General features: G+C 35.0%; 1 protein-coding gene across 2 annotated transcripts; it reads right to left on the bottom strand.

The window, feature by feature from the left end:
• Window positions 1–11,758: 11,758 nt before the first annotated feature.
• LOC149831185 (uncharacterized) lies at window positions 11,759–17,489 on the bottom strand. 2 transcript variants are annotated; one of them, XM_090011997.1, is made up of 3 exons: window positions 17,372–17,489; window positions 16,919–17,248; window positions 11,759–12,117 (listed from the first exon to the last, which is right to left on the bottom strand). In XM_090011997.1, the coding sequence occupies exons 1-2, from the start codon at window positions 17,426–17,428 to the stop codon at window positions 16,919–16,921; spliced, it is 387 nt and encodes a 128-aa protein (XP_089868123.1). In that variant the 5' UTR covers window positions 17,429–17,489; the 3' UTR covers window positions 11,759–12,117. The 2 variants fall into 2 exon arrangements, with proteins under 2 accessions (XP_089868123.1, XP_089868122.1); XM_090011996.1 differs by lacking the exon at window positions 11,759–12,117 and having other exon boundaries at window positions 16,735–17,248.
• Window positions 17,490–18,282: the final 793 nt, after the last annotated feature.

The following is an 18,282-nucleotide window of genomic DNA, read 5'->3' as shown; positions in this document are numbered from 1 at the left end:
CATATTACATTTAATATATTTGTGAAATACTATAAAATATAGATAGTATATGCATATATTTATATATTTTATATAAAATATAAAGTGAACATGACCTGTCCGAGCCACCGAGTTGACCCAATAGAGTTACGAGTCACTCAAGGATGAGCCGAGTGATGAGTCATTAAAACTATAGAATTAACAAATCCTGAACAGCCAATTTATTATTTATTATTTTTTATTTTCTATAGCCTTATGTTGTATCTCCTGTATTATCGGTTTTAAGGTGGCTTTACAGTTTTCCAATTCCTCTAAGGCAGCCTCTTCTAAGAAATGTTGGACTATTCTTTTTCCTTTATTTGACACTTCAAACTGGACCTCTTTTGCCTCATTCTATGAATTTGTCTCATCCCCAACATGTTGAATAAAAGAATCTCCTGTAGACAGAATAATCACCCTTGCTCCTTGGAGTGAATTATCTACCAATAGGGCCTTCAACTCTCTAGCATCTATGGTTTTCTTTATAGGGTTTCTAGGTGGATGTTGGGCTATAGATTCAGGTTGCATATTAGGGTCAGTGTTCTTGAAACCTTGTTTTAGATCATATGAGCTTCGGTTCTTAAGAGGATCTGTATTAAAAAAAATTTACTAAACCATCGGTTTGGGATATACACACAAACAAAAGTCCAGACAAATCAAACATACTAATCAGATTTTTTAAAATCAAGTTTCATGAATCTTCTTGAATGTTCCATAAATCTGCATGTCATGTTTAATGAGTTCTAATGGGTTGGGGTTTCTCCTTATCAGACATTTTGGTATAACTCTTAGTATATGCGAGTGAATTCTCGGTCTTCTTGGTCTACCACAGATACACCCAATCTTATGGCTTCTGATACTAGTAGGGAGATTCAAAGATCCAAAATATAGGATAGGATGAGGGTTTTAAAAATTCAATTAGGAAAACAGTGGATTACAATCAAAGTCCTAAGAAAATGAGGATAAATCAATAGAGAACAAAGACGGCGCAAACAAGATCCCACACAAAATGAAAGCCTAGATTGTTGGAAGTTATCAAATTTTTCTAGGAAAGTCTACGTATTAGGATATTTGTTAACAAGTGTTTCTAGTTATATTCTCTAAGCTAAAGAAGTAAACAAACAACACTAGATTCTACCTAGAGTATCTACCTATGAAGCAATAAATAAACACCCAAAAACACTATTTTTTTAGAAAATGTTTTGAATAAGAGATAAATCTACTTTCACAAGAAACTAACTACCTAACTGATCATGCATATATTTTTACATTTTATTCATACCATCTTATGCATGATCAAGTGAAAAATCATATTAAAAACCCAATCTTATCGGTATTTTTTTGAAACTACATTTAAATTGAAAATAAAAGAAAATTGTGTTTTTAAATACTTCCCTGCATTTTTTTTAATGTTTGATTTTGTTTAGGATGTTTTGATTAATGTTTTAACTAGTGTAGAAGTTTCTAAGTCACAACCTATTTGGTTTAGGAGAGGTAGCTTTGTGAAACACATTTTTCAGAAATGCTACTGTGGAATTTTTTAAAATATATTAGAATTTTCTAAAAAAATGTGTTAAACTAATTCTCCTAATATAAATAGTATTTTTTAGAGAGAGGAAAACATTTTTCCAGCCTTGTAGTCTGCGCCCCCCTCTCTCTCTCATCTTTGCCTCTCTTTCTTCCTTCATTCCCCTTTTTTGATCGATCAGTTGCCTACCTCGTTCTTCTTGTTTCTTATGCTTTTCAATCTTTCTTCTAAACTCTATCATTGTCGGTTCCTCGCATCCTCTCTGTCAGGGAGAGAACGGAGTTCGTTTGATTGTAGTGGGAAAGACCATCTTCTTCTTCTCAACCCATTCCTCGAAAGCGGATCGTACGGTTTGTTTCTTCTTCTTCATTTTATTATAGTTTTAGTTGTGCATATTATAAATCATCTCATTGCATACTCATTTGATTTAATCTAGTTTATTTTAGTTTTCTTGCATCTGAAAACTTAAGAAGAAGAAAAATAAAAAATCATAAAATCAGCATTTTTTCGATTTGTGTGCCAATAGTTAATCATTTTTTTAATTGTTAATCTTGTTTCACGATAGTTGTTGTTGTTTTCTTAGAATTAGTTAGGTTAGTTTCAGAAATTAGTTTACTTAAATTTAGATTAGATTTAATAATATTAGCCAATTAGGTTTTTTATCTTTTTAGTTAATTTATGAATTGCAATAAGTAGATTTAATAGTATCATGCATGTTTTCTTTCAAAAACTCTTTATTTATATCTTTAATTATGTATTTCATTATTTTTAACATGTTAGATTAGTTAGTTTAGCCTTAATTAATTTTTAATTCATTATTCTATTATATTATAAATTGGTAGGTAGAGTAGATAGTTAATTTGTTTTTTTATTTCAGTAAATTAGAGTATAATTAATTGTTGTTATCAGCAATTAGTTGAATTTATTTAGAATTCAAGAATTTATATTTCCGTATTTAGATCATAATTTAGTTGTTAATTATTATTATCATTTTTTTAGGTAGAAACCCTCTTAGCCAGTTTAGATAGTTTTAATTTTTTATTAATTATTTGATTTTTAATTCACTATTAAATTCATTTTTCTCAGCAATTAAATTTATTTAGGTTCAATTTTATGTCATTAGAATGATTAGATTTCAATTGTTTGATTTAACTACATTACCCAATTTTATTTTCTTGCAATTAAATTATTGATTTTTATTAGATAGATCAATTTGTTATTTGCTTTATTAATTAGTTAATTAAAATTATTTTATTTTAAATTTGGTTAGTATAGCTTTCACGTTGGATTAGTTATTTTATGCTAAATATTGCTCACATTTTATTGTTAGTTTAGTCTAGTTTATTTCTTGTTATTTGTTTTTAGTTTATTTAATAACTTGTTTCTTGTTAGTTAGTTAATTAGTTGTGCTAATTTGTCTTTTAGCTAATTAGTTTCATAACTAAATTCATGTTAGTTATAGAATTAGTTATGTTATTTTGTCTTGTAGTGTAGTATTATTTCATTGTTTGTTTGGTATTTTTGTGATTTTTCTTAAAACTAACCTGTGAGTTTCTTGTAGTTTTCTCTCGTATCTTTATGTTTCATTTGTTTATTTTTACAGAAGAACGTTCAGACATGCGGTGAGCCCTTGAAAGTACCCCCAAAGAGCCCTCTGAGGTCCCAAAAATGTCTCTTCAAAAGGTCCCTCAGGGAGCCCTCAACTATATCAAATAGCTAAAACACCAAGGAACAAGAAACTAAAACACTAAAGACCTTTTCTTTTCTTTTTAGCATAGGCTTTTATTTTATTTGATTAAATTTAATTTGGGTTTGTAATAAGGCATTTTATTTTTATTTGTTTAAACCTTCTACATGGGGTCACACTCTCATTTATTTAGTTAATTAATTTTTATTTTCAAGGCAATAAAGAGTAGTTTAGCATTGTTATGGAATACAAAGTATTTTTTTTCGTTCCTTGAGTTCAACTGAGACTTCACCACTAGTGTGGACCATTTTTTATGATTTGATGCACGGTTTGCACAAACATTTTTATTAAAAATATTATTTTAAAATGCTTTATTGAAAAAGTTGCATCACTAACTAAATTGAAACCAAATCTAAAGAAAACATTCACCCAAAGATATTCTTAAGTCCAAACGCAATACACAAGTAACTAAATGACATAACAAAGACTTATGATGATGGAATCATGAGATTCTGGCACCAAAAAATTAAATATGATCTAGAAACTAGAGAGTTACCAAAGGTTTCCTGAAATCCAATATTTATATCATATCTTGACAATGATTTTGGAATAAAAAAATAAGGGATTTCATAAAAGCTTTAGAAAAAAAGAAAGTATACTTGAATAACTTTTCAATGGTATCTTACTCATTAGAAATTGACAAACAAGCATAGAGATACAACCCCAACAACTTATCTAAGAAAGAAGAAAAACATGCATTGAGATTATTCTAAGCTATTCTTTGGCTACCATAAAAAAAATCTGAAAAAATAGCTAAAATAACAAAAAAATATTTGAAAGTAAGATTTCTAACACCACTAGAATCACCTTGATCTGATGAATGGTTAGAGAGAAATGACGTACGGAAGATAGGTTGTCCAACATCTATCATCTGCATAGTAAATTTATATCTCAATTTTTTAACTAAAAAAAGATAACCCTAGAGGGGTTTTTGGTTCTGACCCAAAAGAGGGAACTTTTAGGCCAATGTCTCAACTTTCCAATGCATATAAAAGCACTGATTTTTTATGTCATAACATTAAGATGCACTCTACTAAACATAAAATGTTCTGCAAAAATTGTAAAAAAAAAGTGTATGTTTTCTAGATTTTTGCATGTTTTCAAAGGGCTTAGATACAAAATATGAACTCGTGCAGAAAATAAAAATGGTATGGATAGATATTTATTTTCCAGTGAGTCCTGGAAAGCAAAGATGTGATCTCTGAATAGGAAGATAAGAAGTGAGCAACCGAGGGAGTACAACCCCAGTAGCATAAGCAACAGTAGGTTGTTCAAAAGAAGGTGATAAACCATGTCTATGCCACCACAACTGATCAATTACAAAAGGGTGACTTAGTGCAAGGTACCATGTTAGTCGTTGGTCAAACTGCTTTTGTTTTATTCGATTATGATACTACTCATTCTTTCATATCTGTAAACTTTGTCAAATAATTAAGAGTGCATATTGAGTCATTGAATCATGTATTAAAAGTATTTAGATAAATGAGGGTATATGAAAACCTGAGGCTAGTATGTGAAAAAAATATCGAATTTGTTTATGTAGTCCTTGTATCAAAATTTTAAGGATGAAATTTTTTTAAGGGAGGAATGATGTAATACCTGCAAATTTTTTATGATTATCAAATAAATAAAAAAGAAATTTCATGGCTTAAATGATGTGGAAATTTTATTTATATTAATTAGCATTTAATTTTTAATTATATTTAAAGTGACATTTAATTGTTAATTTTTACTTGTATTTAAATTAGCAATTAATGTTAATTGTATTTAAGTTGGTATTTAATTTTTAATTATATTTAAATTTGTATTTACTTTTATTTTTGGGTTTAAAATACTCATATGGGACTTAATTAGGTTCGTTGATATTTTGGACCTAGTGAGGACTCAAGTATGGGTCAACCCATTGGATCATGTGAAGACTGAAAAAAGATCCAAGTGAGAGGGCGCATGGGAGTAGTGGAGTTAGTAGAGTTAGTGGAAGGGGGACCACTAATTAGGGCAACCCAAAAAGAAAAAAGAAAGAAGTTTGGAGAAGCTTCTTTTCATCTATCCTTCCCTTTATCCATCTAAAAGAATCTAGTTTTATTGCTTTAACCCTAAACCTAGCTCTCCCATATTTCTAACCTCTCATGTCTCATCTCAATCACATATCATCCCTTGTTGATCTCTCTCTCATTCATATATATTTTTTAAGAAAGCCTTGTCTATCCCTCTCCAAGTGTTCACAGTCCCAAGTATTCCTCTCATTTTTTACGTTTGAAGGAAGTCAGTCATTCATGATTTTTACAAGAGGTGTTCTCGAGAAAGAGTTTTCATTTTCGATTTTGAAGGAGGTATCATCAAGGACTCCATTACTGATTTTAGTAGAGCTATATTTCTAATAAATTTTGGAGAATTTCTCTCTTTCATGATTTTAAGAGGAGAAGCCTTTCACAGTTTGGGGATTTTTCTTATTATACGATTTTGGAGTTTTGAATCTCTACACTTTTAAGAGGTAGGACAATACTCTTAGTTTATATGATTGTAGAGCTCCAAAGCATGTAATTCAAGAATGTATGCATGTTATAAGTAGGATTTATGTAAATTTGAATTTTGAATGCATGTTAGAATTAAGTATATATAATATAAATAATATATACATGTTAGACTTGAATTATATGTAAATCTGAATTTTAAATGCATGTTAGAATGCTATTTTTATGTTAATTAGAATTTCTCCATGTGTTAGATTTAGGGGTTTTTCCAAATTAAAAGTATATATGCATGTTTAAGTTAGATTGTATGTGAATCTGAATTTTAAATGTATGTTAGAATGATATTCTATGTTAACTAGAAATTATCCATGTATTAGATTAAGAGGTTTTCTCAAATCTAAATTTTATATATATATATATATATATATATATATATATATATATATATATATATGTGTGTGTGTGTGTGTGTGTGTGTGTGTTTAAGTTAGATTTTATGTGAATCTAAATTTTAAATTTATCTTGGAATGAAATTCTATGTTAATTAAAATTTATTCATGTGTTAGATTTGGGGGGGTTTCCAAATCTGAATTACATATGCATGTCTCAGATAGATTCTTTATATGAATTTTAAAAGCATGTTAGAATGATGTTGTATATTAATTAGAGTTTTTCCAAATCTGAATTACATGTGCATGTCTAAGATAGATTCTATGTGTATGAATTACATATTTTTATGTTAATGAAAATTTTTCTTTGTTTAGTGGAACCAGACGCTTAAGCATTGTGGCTTCAAAAGTCTTGTAACCATGGCCTAAACTTAAAACCATAAAAGCCTTCAGTTTTGTCTCCACTAAAACTTGAGACAACAACTAGGACCACTGCATTATTCAATTGACAATAAAACTATGGGTTACTTTATTTTTATAATCAATTGAATATATTTACTAGGCAAGTATTAAATCAATCAACCAAATCTTAGTTGCTTGCGTTTATGATGTTCTATAAAATAATTTATTGTAATGGTAATGCAATTAGCTCAAATCTGTTGAAACAATTGGTAGCCACAACAGAATTTAAGAAAATTGAGATCTCAAGCTTAGAGTCACGTTCGTAAGATCACTATCTTTAGAACTAGGCTTGGACCTCAAGAGTGTCACTGCTTCGTAAGATCAAGTGACATCTCCCACATGAACTTAGCAAGCCAATACTAGAGCAAAAGAATATAAAGAGAGAAAGCTTGTCAATCGAAAAATCTGATCCAAAAGAAAAAAATAAAGAGATTTATAGGTTTTAAGAAGGTCAACACATCTTTGTAATAAATGAAATTAAAAGCCATAAATCCAATGGTTTGAAAATTAAAAAAAAATGATCATAAATGATCACCCACCTTTGATCAACGGTTAATGACCTCCAAAACTGTCCAAAAGTCACAAACCCCATAAACAACAATTAAATGCCTTTTAAAGTCATTCAAATGGCCAAATCAATGGAGAAACAAAAAGTCAAAGACAGACGTGGTCAAAACAGACCTCGGTGCCTCACATGTGTCTCGCACCGCTACAAAGTGTAAAGTGCATCATCAAAGTGCCATATTGTGTCTCAAGCACCCACACGCATGTTTGCAAATGGCGCATCCATTCTTAATTGAAGCACAACAACGTTCGAAAGCCTAGGGACAAATAAGGGTTACAAAAGAAAATGATAAAAAAACAAAGACTCTATTTAAACAATTAGAAAAATTTCTCCCTCCTAAATATAGGACAAAACATTTTTCAAAGCCACTTTGGTAAAAAAAGTAATAAAGTACCAAAAGTTTACAAAATAAGATATATTTTGAAACTTTTTTCAACAAGATTGTCTAGTCACTAGGTCAAAAAATTTGTTTAGCTCATTTTTTCACAAAACTCGGTCATGTCATGCATATATACATATATACTATATTTTATATATAATTACATATATTATATAAATTATAATATAAATATTATGTATATTATATATAAAAATATGGTTATATATGTATTAATAAAATTATACATTAAATATATTATAAAAATATCATATAATGCATATTATATATAATATATTGGTAAAATGCTATAAAATATTGATAGTATATACATATATTTATATATTTTATATAAAATATGAAGTTAACATGTCCTGTTTGAGTCGCTGAGTTGACCCGACTGAGTCACGAGTCACTCAAGGATGAGCCGAATGATGAGCCACTGGGTTTTAAAACTATGGAATTAACAAATTCTGAACCACCAATTTATTGTTTCTTATTTTCTATAAACTTCTATTATATCTCCTTTATCATCGGTTTTAAGGGAGCTTTGGAGTTTTTCAATTTTAGACTATTCCTTTTCCTTTATTTGATGCTTCAAATTTGACCTCTTTTGCATTTGTTTTATCCCCAACATATTGAATAAAAGAATCTCCTTCGGACAGAAAGATAACCCCTACTCCTTGGAGTGAATTCTCTGCCAATAGGGCCTTCAACTCTCTAGCATCTTTGGGTTTTTTTCAAGGGTTCTTAGGTGAATCTTGTGCTATAGACTCAGGTTGCATGCCGAGGTAAGTGTTCTCGAAATCTTGTCCTAGATTAGATGAGTTTAGTTTCTTAAGAGGATCTGTACTAAAATCCTTCTTCTAAACCATCGGTTTGGGATTTATGCACAAACAAAAATTCACACAAATCAAACAACACGTTGATCAAATTTTTGAAAATCAAGCTTCATGGATCTCCTTAAATGCTTCATAAATTCTCACGGCTAGTTTAATTAGTTCTTATGGGTTGAGGTTCCTCCTTATTAGATCTTTTTATTAAACGGGTCAGCCGGGTTGGCGGGTTGGCATACCCATAACACGAACCCAACCCGTTTAATAAACGGGTTAGGCTTCGTTTTTGCCAAACTCGAACCCTCCTAAGAGGCGGGTTGGCGGGTCGTGGCAGGTTTTGCCACCCCTGAATCAAACACAGCTTAAAGGCAGCACAAAACTCAAGCAGTTGTGCATGTCAAAAAGGTCAAAGGGACACTAAGCAATCTTTACTTATTAATTTTGGAAAATCATAAGATCCAGCGTCGGCTTGATTTTAAGATTCTACTGCCGCGTCACATTGCCACTTTGGACAAAAAAAAAACGGCTTGATTTTAAGAATCCACTGTTGCGTCGCCTTGCCCACTCTGGACAAAAACAAAAAGAGAATGGGATGAGGAGGGGCCATGAATGCCGTACTGCCACGTGCAAATCTATAAAAAGGCACAGATCGAAAGGAGACAGCAAAAACTGCCACGTGGAAATCTCTGAATGGACAAGCGGCATCGAAGAATTTGAACCTCTTCCCACGTCATAAAGGTCATTCGCTGGTGCATGTCAAGTCCCGCATGTGAAGAACCGCATCCCAAATACCGTTTGGACTCTTTGTATTCTAACGGGTTTCACGTATTTTTATATTACTTTTCATCTTTATAAACTTTCAAGGGAGACATATTATTAGGAGAAATCCCTTCAGCCCAAGAGACACTAGTTATAACTTTTTGAGAGAAAGAGAGTGACCGTTGAGTTGGCCTCCCATTGGTCCTCTTGTGGTCACTAACTTACAGTTGAGCCATAGATACCAGTGTAACCCTGCTCATCATAGACAATAGTTTGGAAGAACATGCGTCCAACCTCTTCCTAACTCTATCCTTCACCTCAGCCCACGAAGATGTCCTCGCGACCCCCAAATTCAGTGGCAGACCTAGATATCTCATGGGTAAATTACCTCTCCACCAACCAAATATATATGGCTTCCGCCGCATCTTGTAAACTCCCTCCATTATTAAAAATCAATATTTGACTCTTCCCTTCATGCACAAAGAATCGGAGACCAATCTAAAAAAACAACTCAGAATGATTTTCAAGATCTTGAGATTCTGACTTGAAGCTTCCCGAATATCAAGATGTGAAAAATTGGGAAATTCAAGTAATTTGATCCTTTGAAAATGCCATGTGCCTCTGCCGAATTTAGCATAATAGACAGGACTTCCATTGCCCAAACAAACACGAGTGGGGATTAGGCATGTCAACCGGCCGGGTTTGGTACAAACCCAGGTTGAACAAGACTTGGACTCGATTTTCGGGTATGGTATTGGGTCAGGACCCAGGTCTAATTGGGACTGGACCCAGGACTAATTGGGCCCACTATAGAAAAAACTACACTCGGACCCAATAAAAACTGCATGAACCAGACCCGGTAAAATAATATTTTTTATCATTTTTACATTGAAAAATTGAGGGTCTTAATTGGAACTCAGGTCGGGCCCAGGTCTGGTATTAATTTTATCAAACTATACCCGGATTCATGTATTAATCAGACCTTCCGGTCCGAACCCAAGTCTTAATCAGGTCTTCTTTTTTATCACCTTACCCAGACTCTATAGGGTTTGGTCCGGGTAAACTAGACCCATTGACACCCCTAGTGGGGATAGAGGGTCTCCCGTCTAAGACCCCTAGTTGACTTGAAGAATCTCCCACATTTGCCAATTATACAAATAGCAATAGAGGCTGCCCCCAACAAATCCTTGATCCATTGAACCTATTTAGAACCTATCCCCAAAGCCTCCCAGCATTGACTGAGGAACTACCACTTGAGGGTGTTACCCTTTCCTCATGTACGGTGTCACCCTCTTATTGAACCACGTGTCACCCTTTTTTTTTTTAGGGATGATGTACCACACGTTTTTGGGAGAGGATCGGGTCCAAGGCTCCTTGGATGCCCATTCATCATATCATGGAAATGGACAGCAACCAAAACTCGTCTAAAAAGATGATGATGATGATGATTTTTTCCTAAACGTTGCCTAAAAAAATTTTTTGATATCGTTCACTCTGTAGATAAATAGCATCAATCATGCAAAATGAACGGATGAAAATCGTTCAGAACAAGTTGGTAGGTTCTGCCGGACGAACAACATCCAGGTACCATGTACACTTTTTCTGTCCAAGGCTCTATGTCCGTGATTTTGGTTTTTCCCCTTCTTTTATAAATTAGAGATTTTTGTTTTCTTTTTTAAACCCGGTACTTTTCCCGACTTGAAGTGAAAGGTTATGAAAGGCTCAGTACGATGTTCCCGACGCTACCTTCTTGTCTTCAGCTGATTGGCTTAGAGATGAAGATATTAAACTCGAGTTCATTTTGAGCACTTCGCCCTCTTGGCTCGGCAACTTGAAGACTTGGTTTAACCCACATCTCAGAAGGGACACTTGTTTTGGACCTAAAGTCGGACCAGAACAAATGGAGTTATTTTAATAGAAAATTCCATAAAATGAAGAAAACAAAGGTTATTTTCCACACACAAAGAAATATATGAACATGTGTTTTTATACAATAAAAAATTGTTACAGTTTGTATTATAATGAAAAATTAGAATGTTAAAAGTGCAAGATATGTTAACATTTCACTTTACCTCTAATTCTCTTACAAGGTGATTCTCATAACCTTTCGTTTGTGCTGAACTTTTTTTACATAGATATGAGTGCCTGTTCGGTGTAATTTTCTGTATTTCTTTCTTGCTTTACCATTTCACTTTACCTCTAATTCTCTTACAAGGTGATTCTCATAACCTTTCGTTTGTGCTGAACTTTTTTTACATAGAAACCAACCCACATGTCCTGATCGGAACGATGAAGGGGTTAGGCTGATCCCTACCAGTTTATTGAATGAAAAAACAGAATTCAAAACAACTTTACAAAGAGGGAACCCAGTATGGGTTCATCGAGGACCAGAGTTGTTCCTCCATAGAGATGGCAGAAATAGCCAGGGATCTAACCATTCTATTACATTCTTTAGGAACATAACATACCATAACCGATCAAAACCGCTGAGACAGCCTATGAGCTGGTCTAACTGAACCTGAGGCTCTTCCCTACCTTCCAATCTACGATTAATCACCAAAACAAAGTCTTTTCTGGAGCTTTCACATCATTAATGACGATGGCTTTTCTTTTCTCTCCAAAAAAAATAAAAAAAATATATAAACAAGTTCATTCAATACATCAAGTTTCAGGTTAAATAATTGAAAACGATTTTCTGTTGCTGATAGAAAGCCATCACCCTTGAGCATTTCATGTACAAAGATCTATTACATAAATTGCTAACATTCCCAAATGAGACGCTGTCGAGCCTAAATGGCACACCTATAACATCCAATTTTGTAGCCAGAACATCGCTTCAACAAGTCCATCCAAAGACATCCACTCTAGGCCCAGAGCTTCATACCATGGCATACAGCAGGACAACGTTCATCTTTGTTGAGAGTCGAGACCCACTATTCATGTATCTGACAATGTGGATAGCCCTGCTTTAATAGAAGAAACTTAATAGGAGGCTCCAGAAGTTAAAAGTTATATAGGAACCATAACAACCAATCTCAACAGCTCAAATTAAGGAATAGTCCGCAGCTAAAAAAACATACAATAAGAGGAAGCAAATAGATCGCATACTTGAGATATGGTCATAAAGAATCTAATCACATTTCAAGACAACAGATGAAGCATAAGTCCTTGTCCTTAGCTGCACTGAGAGGCATGGAATACATCCTTCGTGAGGTGGGCACCATGTGTGAGAACCAAACTAGGGACAGGAGCAGCAATAACAGAACATTCTCAAAAGAAAATTGCATTAGAATTAGATAAGCAGGTCAATTGATTTTATGGCCTACAGTTCAAGCTTCACTAACAAGCCCACCAAAAATATCTGCAGCAACAATCCTCTCCTAGCTTCCTAAACTCGGGCACAAATTGAAGAACTAAGATTCATCCAAATTAATGTTGTAAACACGGGCACACACACATTTAGCATTGAAGAAAAGGCCCCAGTGTTCAACAATTTTTATACAACACACGATTGTCTCCGACTTTTCCCGTTTTATGTAAACTAGTACAGATCATCAATTTTGGTAGTGGATATTCAGTTGGAGTTTCTCATGGAGTTGCCAATTTATGCAACATCATAGGTAGCACTCAGTTAATCGCTGTCAGAGGCTTCCCCATCAACTGTTAAAAGTTATCTGTTTGTCTAGTTTTCTCTTCTTGTAGCAATCAGTAGATTACTATCTGATTCCCCACTTATCAATCTCGTGAAACCCATAGGAGCCATCAATGGTGTAGTGATGACAATCAGAGGGGTCAATTAAACAGGGACAAAGAAGAACATGTTCTTTTTCATATTTTTATGGAAGCTACTCTTCAAACCAGATATCCACACCATGCACAAGTAACTGAGTTAGTCTTACTCAGAGCTTTGAAATCCTCTCTCCCATTAAAATAGTGAGGCTAACAAGAAAGAGAGAGCATGATGGTACAACAATGAAGATGCTACTCAAGGATATTTGTGGTCTGCTCAAAAGTACCATACCCAGAACCACTACATCATTGCGTAGCTCTTAGCATCATCAGTTGAAGGTGTTGCAAAAAATGTCGTAAATATTGCAATTGTTTTTCGATAAAAAACATTTTGTGCAGTTCTTAAGTCAGAATAGCAAAAGCAACAAAATGTTGCTGAATGATATTTTCTTTTAAATGCAATGCAATTTTTTGGAAGACACAGTAAAAGCAAAAAAATGACATTTTTCACCCCAGTAGTCAATTAACATTAATTGCCTAAGTTTCACCAAAGTTGCTGAATGAATGACAAAGGAAAGAATTAGGTAACACTTAGACACAAGCAAAAACTAAGAAACAAAGCTGAAACATACTCCAACAAACCAGCCAAAAGGACAAGCAACTCCACCTACAATAATAATTATTTCATGTTTGTGCTGAACCACAGTTATAAGGGGTAGCATAACAGATTCAAGTAATACAAGGAAAAGAACAGGGTCCTCTATGAGATGCTTCGGCCCATCCAACACTCCAAAGAACGCATTGATTAGGTTTCTGCTCAAGCCTTATTTTAGACATGATCAATTCATTAAACAGAGAAAGACTGATCCTACATGCAAAAAACTCCAACGCAGCTACACTACACTGATTAGTGCAAAACATACAAAAACTAAAAAGATCATAATCCCTCTCTTCCATGTTTTCTTTACCCTGTTATCATAAGCAGCAAGATATTGACTTCCCCATGCAGAATTACAATGTTTTTCAAAAAAAAAGAAAATGCACCACAAGTATTTATATTGATGCTGGAATCAGGCTGCACTTTCGTTATTAAAGTATCCATGTATGAAAAAATGTACAAAAGCATAGAAAGCTAAAGAAGAGGAATACTGAATTAGTATTCACCCTCCAGATGCTGTGTTTGTAAAACTTACTTCGAGATGGGTGTAAGGAACAAGATCATTCCATCTCCATGTCAATGTATAAATGTTTGACAAAAGCATGAATGGACTGACATGACCATGAAAGACTTTGGGCCTATATTAGGTCCGGTTGTTAGTACTGGGAAATCAATCTTCATTACTCCAACCAATGTTCAATTGGTTAAACAGGTAACTGGTTGGCCTCAAGGGTTCTTACCCTTGAAATATTTAGGTTTACCAGCACTCAAAGGTGCACTGAGATTACATGATTCTCTGATTCACGAATTCAAGAGCAAACTTGACAATTGGAGTAATCGTTTATTCTCTCTTGCTGGCCGAGTTACACTTACTAATTCGGTTGTTACTTCTGTCCCGATTTCTTGGATGCTCAGTTTTAAATATCCCTCTAAAGTGTTGCAGGATATGGAGGTGAACATTTGCAAAGTCTTCTGGGCAGACAGAGATCAACGAAAGCATATTCATCTCCTGGGATAGAGTGTGCAAGCCGAAAGAGGAAAGGGATCTGGGAGTTCAGGATCTACATAAATTTAACCAAGCATGCCCGGCAAAGCTTGCTAGGGAAATTCTTAATGAGGCTGAGAATCAGTGGATAAATTTGATTAGAACAAAGTACTAAAGAATGAAGTTTCTGTGGCATCCTATCAAAAATAAATTTGGATCTTGGGGATGGAAAAGCAACAAGTATGGTATGGAAGTAGCAAAGAAACACACCAAATGGGTAGTCACTAGTCAGTAATGGTAGAAAATTTGAATTCTTATTTGCTAATCGGGTGGACTTCTATCATTTGCAACTCTTTGAAGAGAACTTGAATAGTGCCCAATGCAAAAATATGTGTAATGTGTTTGTTGGTTAAAAGAAGATGTGCATATCCCGTAAAGACCTTGGTACATCAACAAACTTGGAACAGGATGAAGGAAGATGAGTTCCGGAGGAATGAAGGTCAACCATTCTTGATAAGACAAGCCTAGAACATAGTTCGAGATAAAGACACCCAGCTGCAATGTTTCAAACTTATTCGGAGAAAACGCCACAGCCCAAGGGTGGTTATGACTCTGAGGTTGGCTATAGGTAACTACTTATTAACACGATACGCTAGTTAAACTGGGTTACCATTTGGCAAATAGATGTGATCGTTTGCATGAATGCTATCAAAACTCCTACACATCTGTTTTTCAACTGCCCAGTAAGTATCAAAGCTTGGAAGCATGTCACATGTCTGTTTGATTGTTGGTGCACCCCACACAAGATATGGAAGGTGAGCTGCAGAGATGAGGTAAATAATAAATTCAAGAATTAGAAAATTTTCCACTGTTGGATTCTGGCCTTCCAACAGTTAGGTAACTGAATGATATTTGAAAATGTTCTCAGAGAAAATCAAATTGTGGATGGGTGCATTAACTTTTCTAAGGGTACATGTCCTTCATGAGGCTGAAGGTTGTGATCATCCCAACCTTATGGGTTGATGTAATATGGACAGATGGATTCCCCCAAGAGAAGGATGGGTCAAACCGAATTCTACAGTTTAAGAGTCCCCATGTGGCAAGGAAGTTTTTCAGTTTGTGATCACCATAGCCAGTTCCTGTATGTTTTATATTGAATTATGTGTTCTGAATCTTATGATCAATGAACTGGTCGGGATCTGCCTAACCCAGCTTGACTGTAAAGAAAAATAAAAAAAGACTAACACGATCTGGTTGAGAGTCCATGGCTGGTTTGTCTCTGTGTTCAACATTTCCAATCATGGAGTTCCATGACATAATACTTTGAGGCATTTAATCTATTCATGCATCGCCAATTCTGCAACCTTGGTGCTCCATGACATAATTCTTCTTTCAGGAAATTGATCAAACTCTAATAGCTTTACCTATCACTCCACATTCTTCATACATAACCACCAGTGTTTCATTGTATTCAGAGTCCAACCATTACCCATCTTCCCAACATACAAATGGAAGATTCTTCCATAATTTTGATCTCTCAAACTAGTGCAAGCAGAAATAGCAGCCACCAAGACTCCTCCATTTGGCTCCTTAACCTGAACTTGCATTACACCTAACATACTTCTCTGTACTTTTCTGAATTCTTCAGCTAATCATGATGTACTGATGATTATTGCACTGAAAACAACCACATCTCATTGCGGCATTTCATCAACACTTCCCTAGCAACTTCCAGGTCATCATTTTTCAACAAATTGCATAGGAAGTATCCCAAGAAACCATGTTTTTACACCATTTCTAATCAAGTCTCTGATTGAGATGCAACCCCGTTCCCAAGATATACAGTATCAGAAGCCTCACATCCAATACTATTTACCCCATTTTCTATGTTTAATCCAGGACCATCATCCCCATTATTTGAGATTTTTGGCATTGATAACCCAAATTTGGTAATATCTTCTTATTTTCCAAATCTCCAGCACTGGATAACAAAAGGACTGAGATGTTAAGCTTCCATGTTTGATTGGTTTATTGCATTGGAGTCCACTCCAGAACAGAACGATCTGAAGTGGAGAAGGAGGTGGAAGAGGAAGGAAAAGAGCAAGAGGAAGAGGAGATAAAGGCAGGATCCCGTGTGACATTTCTCTCAACAAAAGAAAAGGCAAGAAAACAAAAAAGGGAAGGAGCTCAAGATGAACCTCAACAAAATCATCAAAGCACTGACCACCCAATATGATATATGAGATACTATAGGATAGAACACACAACACTTTTACATGACACGGCACCACAATAGAAAGCAAGCTACCAATAAAAACATGCCAAGAAGCAAAAGCCATGCACCCCAACAAACAAAAACACAGCAAAGCTCCTTCCGTAACATCACCGTCACCTAGTTAACAAGCTCGGTGATGCCTTCCAAGACAAAGGCACACAAAGTAATTGTTATGGACACAATGATTGCCAGCCCAAGCACACTCTGAATCAACATCATGACCTCTGTCTTGTTCTCCATGCCCAACAGGTGCAACAGCAAGAAACCCAGGACAAGACACAAGAACACCACCAGAACTAAGGTGCTGTAGAAAGCAGATTGGAAGGTGAGTGCACCAGCCATGTAGTTGATCAGTTTGGTTGGATCGAGAGCCATGGTGGACATTGCAGCTGAAGCAATTGCTATCCCCATTAGTGCTAGGTTCTGCACTGCTTTGTCCCTCATTCTCTGTATTTAATAAAACCGAGCAAAAAAATCAGAATAAAGCATGAGATAACCAGAATTTCCCGTGAAAGAAATAAAAAAAAAACACCCCTAATTCCAGAGTTAGCTGAGTAGCGAACATCTCACCAGATGGGCGGTGTCCTTCTTGACGTCCTGGAGAGAGGTCATCTTATTGTTGGCCATTCGGTTGACAGGAAAGTCCCTTGATTCTGCAAAGCCTTCGAAGCCCCAAACTCAGTCCTTCACTCACCCACCCACCCCCCGACTTCTATGTCATCCCAACCCCCTGTTTACCCCTATTTATAAGAAAGAGAAGGCGCTAGATGCCGTCCATCTTATCCCCCCTGTTTAGAAGGCGCTAGATGCCGTCCATCTTAAAAAAAAAAAGGATTTGTCCTTCCCCATCTTAAAAAAAAGGATTTGTCCTTCCCTCACATGAATCCTAGCTACGCCCCCGTGACTGGATGTGTAAACTTATGTGCATGAGTCATGACATCATTCTCTTTCCCTTTCATCCTACTCATCATATTACGGTTATGCCACTGGATGATCTTGTAGTTGTAGCCAATTAAAAGATAGAGAGTGTGTATAGCAAATAGCAAAGAGAAAGTCCATCCAACAGCCCCCAGCCCAGCTTTCCCTCCCTACTCGCCATATTAAGGTTGTGCCACTGGATGTGTATACTTACGTGCATGACATCATTATCTTTTCCTTCCGCCCTACTCGCCATATTACGGTTATGCCATTGGATGCTCTTGTAGCCAATTAAAAGATAGAAAGTGTGTTTCAGCTCAAACCACTTTTGCGAGTCGACTGATGCCGTCCATCTGTGCGATGAACTGCATCAATACACCATGGTTGGACAGCCTCCGCAACCTATTTTAATGGTTTTAGCACGTGTCATTGTGATTGACACATAATATTTTATTATTATTTTATGATCCATACATAACGAATTAACTTGAATATCTGTATCGACCAACACAGCTGAATCGATGACCCAACGATTCAAGGCCGATACAAAAGTAATATATATA

Source organism: Nuphar pumila, chromosome 7 (genome assembly GCF_984573655.1).
Source record: "Nuphar pumila chromosome 7, dmNupPumi1.hap1.1, whole genome shotgun sequence".
Classification (NCBI taxonomy): Eukaryota; Viridiplantae; Streptophyta; class Magnoliopsida; order Nymphaeales; family Nymphaeaceae; genus Nuphar; species Nuphar pumila.
Note: the sequence above shows the minus strand (reverse complement) of the source record. Positions and strands in the feature narration are given on the sequence as shown.

Bases quoted from the DNA above. Each gene is read 5' to 3' on its own strand.
- LOC149831185 (XM_090011997.1), bottom strand. From the start codon at position 17,428: ATGGCCAACAATAAGATGACCTCTCTCCAGGACGTCAAGAAGGACACC. The intron at 17,249-17,371 runs GTGAGATGTTCG...TATTAAATACAG, and splicing joins AGAAGGACACCGCCCATCTG to AGAATGAGGGACAAAGCAGT.